Source organism: Chaetura pelagica, unplaced genomic scaffold (assembly GCF_000747805.2).
Source record: "Chaetura pelagica isolate M959 unplaced genomic scaffold, ChaPel_1.0 scaffold171, whole genome shotgun sequence".
Classification (NCBI taxonomy): Eukaryota; Metazoa; Chordata; class Aves; order Apodiformes; family Apodidae; genus Chaetura; species Chaetura pelagica.
Window position 1 is genome coordinate 465,462 of NW_009952066.1, and position 4,741 is coordinate 470,202.

The window sequence follows — 4,741 nt, forward strand, 5'->3', positions numbered from 1 at the left end:
AATGCCTGAGTAAAACCCATACAAGTTTACATATATGTAAATTTAAGGAAATATAAATTGAAAAAAAACAATACTATCTATATGAGCAGCAGTACTGCATCAGCAAAATGGAGGACAAGAACAATTATGCATTAAAGTGGGACAGGCAGAACTTGTTTTGACCCTACATTAACTGATACACCAGCAGTCACAGTAGCAGCTGAAAAACTATGCAAACTTGACCTGAAAATGACAGCAGATGTGGAACCTCTGGCCCTATGGTGTTAATTCAGTTCATATTTTGCATTAATAAGACTTGTTACATGTTTTAACATACTACTGAAAATACAGTAGGTGTCAAAAGATTCTATTTTGCATAGTGTGGAGTTGTCATACCTTCAGTTCTCCTTCAGTGTGTGTTTCAAGTATACAAAGTTGGCAGTACTTCTGTTTATACACACAGGTGATGTGGATGGATCTGTTGAAGCTATTCTGAACATTCTGGATAGCTATGATGCTGATGAGGAATGTAAATTGGATATCCTTCATTTTGGAATGGGAGATATCAGTGAAAGTGATATAACCCTTGCTGAAGCATTTAATGGTATGTGTTTAAAAATCCTTTTACAATTAGTATAAACTCTTGAAATGGGTAAGTCTCATTCTGGTGTTGTTTTCTCAATAATAATTAGTAGCATCAATAAGGTAAACTTAAATCTATCTTGAAAATGTTTCCTTTACCATCAAACAATAGTGCAGGGGCACAGGCTGGAAATGTCATGAGAATGGAAGGACTCTGACCAGCTGTTGCCGGTAGTTGAATTGTTAGGGTTAAACTCTTGCCTCCACACCCAGCCTGCTTTATGATATTTAGACAGTGCGCAGCCAGAAGGTAGCATGGAAAAGCATTGTATTTTGCTGAGGGAAGTAATTGGAAGGACTGCGCCAACAACTAGTTCTACCCATTCGTATACTGCAGTTCTCACCTGCTGTAGAGGGTGAGAGGTAGTTAGATGTGCCATAGGACACAGGTGGCTAGGAATGATTTAGAGTTCACTTTCAGCTTTATGTGGTACAACCAAGCTGTTTTTCCAGCCCCAAAATGGGACATCCTTGTCCTTTATATGAGGTGTGGTGTTGAAACATTAGTTTCTGCTTTTGATACCTCCACTTCTGCCATCAGGGAACTTTCTACAAGGGCTTTTTTAAACCAGTTGTTTTGATTCAAGGTTAGTACAGTTGATATGCAATAATGGGAAAGGTAAATGGTCCTTCCTTAAAAGGGAAGTAGTAAAATGTTGTTTCTTGCATTGCTGACTGCTAATTCTCACCTGTGATACAAGTCCAGCATTACAGAATAGACACAGTAGATACTTTCAGTTACTGTCAAGAGTGATCTCTTGTAGTCATCAGTTGCTGGTTGGTTTTATTAGGTGTTGTATTTGGATTCAGTGTGAAAGCCAATGAAAATATTAAAAAGATGGCTGCTAAAAAGGGAATAAAAATTAAGCTTCACAATATCATCTACAAACTTATTGAAGACTTGAAAGATGAGCTAAACAGCAGACTGCCCCCAGCTGTGGTGGAGAACACAGTAGGTGAGTTTTCATTTTCTGTTAATTTTTTGCTTTTCCATGTGGCTTTTAAGTGTATTCTGAAATCGTACCTCCTATTTTATCAAATATTTGAAATTCCTGTGTAGCTGCTTTTCTCTTTTGTTACAAAGCTTGGTAAGTGGAAGAACGTACCTTGCTTTTACTACCAGTTTGTTATTCTCATTCACTTCATGCAACTTTATTTTTTCCTTTTAGGGGAAGCTTCTGTTCTTGACACCTTCTCTGTAACAGTAGGAAAAAACAAAATTCCAGTAGCTGGATGCAGAGTACAGAAGGGGATGCTAGACAAAAAACTTCAATTTAAATTAATCCGCAAAGGGGATGTTATTTGGAAAGGTAAGTAATTGCCACAGAACGGGTATTTGCATTCAATACTAGACACTGCCAGTCTCCTGTGAAGTTGGTGCAAAATGCACACATCTGATTGTAGAGCAATCAATCCCATATCCTGTTTAGGACAGAGCTGCTCCAACTAGAGCTGCAAAATGCCACTGTGTGGCCATCCAGACCTTTTTCTAACCACCAACTCTGGAAGAAATGCAGTAGCATCACAGCATTTACCTTCTAGAAAGGATGTCCATTTTCTATTAGCAGCAAGTGCTCACAGTCCTCTCTTGCTTTCATTTTGTAGCTACAGGCTGAAACACGAACTCTTTTAAGAAGGGCAAACTACAGTATTAAGCTCTGATGTTAGTGGGCTCCCTCATCTTTGATGCACTTTCTCTTTGTAGGATCTTTATCATCACTGAAGCATCATAAAGATGATGTCCAGGTAATAAAAATGGGTATGGATTGTGGATTGAGCTTGGACAAGTATATAGAATTCAATATTGGAGACGAAATTATCTGTTATGAAGAAAAAGAAGTTCAACAGACAACTTCCTGGGATCCAGGATTTTAACATACGTTAACACTAAAGGACATTTATTACTCCTGGCTGGCCTTCAGGTCTTAACATTAAACGAACTTTTGAGATGCACATGAGCTTCTTTATGCCTGATGTTTGTAACAAATGTTCTGCTTTTAAATCTTACCAAGCAACTGGTTTACCTCACTGAAACATGGGACAAGCTACAACAGTTAACTGCAAGCACTTCCAAGTGTCTAAAACCATCCCAGTGTATTTTTGGAGTTGTCTATTGGTTTCAAAATCGCTGAGCCATCTTGCTGCCCCTCTGTGCTCCTGTAGTTATTCAGGATGTAGTCTGCATGTTCTGAGCAGGACTCTGCTACCCTTTTATCTAGCACTGGTCCACTTGTAGGCACAACTTCAGACCCCTTGATCTCCCGTTTTTCCAGACTGGAACTACTGTACTGTCTACTCTTCTCATGTTTGAAGAGGCCACTCCTAAGGTTAGCTAGATTGTTTTTTTTCTTTTAATCTGCTACTGCTGGCCATTATCTCATGTCAGGGAGACTTAACTAACCAAAGCCACTCTTTAAAAGCTAGAATCAAAGTATTTCATGCTAGGTGGCAGTCAGCATCCAAAATTTCAGATTATTCTTACTTAGCAGCAGAGAGGAAACAGTGCCCTAGGAAGCAAAAATAAATCCTTAAAACTGTACAGAACTTCAGATTTTTATTGTCTAGTACATTTACTTGTCTTCGGGTTTATTGAAGCAGTATGTCAGACAGCACTTGCCACAATAGTGTCTGTCAAAGTGACTGGCCATGAAGACTCCAGCTCCACACTCCTCAGAGGGGCACTCCCGGCGCAGACGACTGATCTTGCCATTCTCATCGACCTGGGAAGGGCAAAGAGGCAACATCTCAGATAAACTTTGCCAGCTTTTAGCACCAATGATAATTTCAAGCATTTTTATTTAGTGAGATAGTTTTGGTGATTGTTACTACATTCAACCCTTGGAAGCAAAGTTCAGAAGTGCCCAGTTGCAACAGTCAGTTTCTCTTCTATATAACAGATGGGACAATTACAAATAGAAGAACTTTAAATAAGCCAGGCTACATATAGACTAGTAATAAGCTTCATGTCCTTCCTGGTCAGAGCTGAGTCTTTATCAAGTTACTCCTCACAGAGTTAGTGCTACACACCTTGTAGTACTTCAGCACTGCAAGCTTAACCTTCTTTCTCTTATGCTTGTTCTTCTTGGGAGTAGTGTAAGACTTCTTCTTTCTCTTCTTGGCACCACCACGAAGTCTCAGCACAAGGTGAAGAGTTGATTCCTATTTGTAAAGCACAAGAAACAGACTCAAAATGCCTTCACAAGACACAAGTGTTATTTAAGCAGGCTTCTTTTATCTACAGAAAGTAGATCTTCAGCACCAGGCAATTACAAAAGCTCTAAAAGGATTAGGTAAGCCTGCAAATGAGTAGAGAGAACAGTGGGCTGCTGCGTCCCAAACCGCAGAAGGTTTAATTATAGTTTCATGATGTAGTAAAGCCAAACTGACAGCTCTTTGTTACTCCTTGTTCCTACGGGCACTTGCTGGGCTCCCTGTCAGGTTAATCTGGCAGAAGTGTGAGCAGGAGTCTTCAAGTTAGCCCTGCAAAGCAGCTCACCAAGCAGCATGCCAAGCACCAGAGCTGGCCACAGGGAAGTGCTAGAACTAGAAGCTGGTAGAAACTTTCCAGTTCTAGTCCCAGCATAAGCATGTGCCAGCCAGAAGTGCTCTCCACCCCTAAACCAACTGCTTGGATGGAATCCATTTACAGCATTTGTTACACCCAGCAGAACGGGTCAGTCTGCTCCTGCAGTGCCAGCCAGCTGGTACTCCAGAACTCAACCTTTCCTACTCACTTTTTGAATATTGTAGTCAGACAGTGTGCGTCCATCTTCTAGCTGCTTCCCCGCAAAAATCAGTCGCTGCTGATCAGGAGGAATGCCTGAGGTGATGCAAATGAAGATTAAATGAGGAATGCTGGCAGTGACATTCTATATTAAAAGAACTTGCTGCAGACAATCACATCTGCACAGGGCCTGTATCCAACAAAGAGAGTAAGGACTGCAGTTTAAACTTACCTTCCTTATCCTGGATCTTGGCCTTTACATTTTCTATAGTATCAGAAGGCTCAACCTATTATGAAACAAAACGGAGCTAAATCGCACTTTGCCTTTTAATTTGCCCAGAAAAGCGGAGCAGCCACGCGGCGCTGCAGCCACGCCAGCGATGCAGTCACGGCCCT

At 40.7% G+C, this 4,741-nt stretch overlaps 2 protein-coding genes across 2 annotated transcripts in view; one reads left to right on the forward strand and one right to left on the reverse strand.

The window, feature by feature from the left end:
- The window catches only part of MTIF2 (mitochondrial translational initiation factor 2), a 9,627-nt gene extending 7,056 nt beyond the window's left edge, over positions 1-2,571 (forward strand). The window contains exons 10-13 of the mRNA XM_010004585.1: positions 443-583; positions 1,413-1,577; positions 1,791-1,931; positions 2,327-2,571. Of these exons, the coding sequence (XP_010002887.1) occupies positions 443-583; positions 1,413-1,577; positions 1,791-1,931; positions 2,327-2,496 (617 nt within the window). The 3' untranslated portion in view covers positions 2,497-2,571. The remainder of the gene's footprint in view (positions 1-442; positions 584-1,412; positions 1,578-1,790; positions 1,932-2,326) is intronic.
- A 591-nt stretch (positions 2,572-3,162) lies between these two features.
- Positions 3,163-4,741, reverse strand: part of RPS27A (ribosomal protein S27a) — a 7,045-nt gene continuing 5,466 nt past the window's right edge. The window contains exons 3-6 of the mRNA XM_010004917.1: positions 4,578-4,632; positions 4,356-4,441; positions 3,649-3,780; positions 3,163-3,341 (exon numbers count right to left, since the gene is read on the reverse strand). Coding sequence (XP_010003219.1) covers positions 3,192-3,341; positions 3,649-3,780; positions 4,356-4,441; positions 4,578-4,632 — 423 coding nt within the window. The 3' untranslated portion in view covers positions 3,163-3,191. The remainder of the gene's footprint in view (positions 3,342-3,648; positions 3,781-4,355; positions 4,442-4,577; positions 4,633-4,741) is intronic.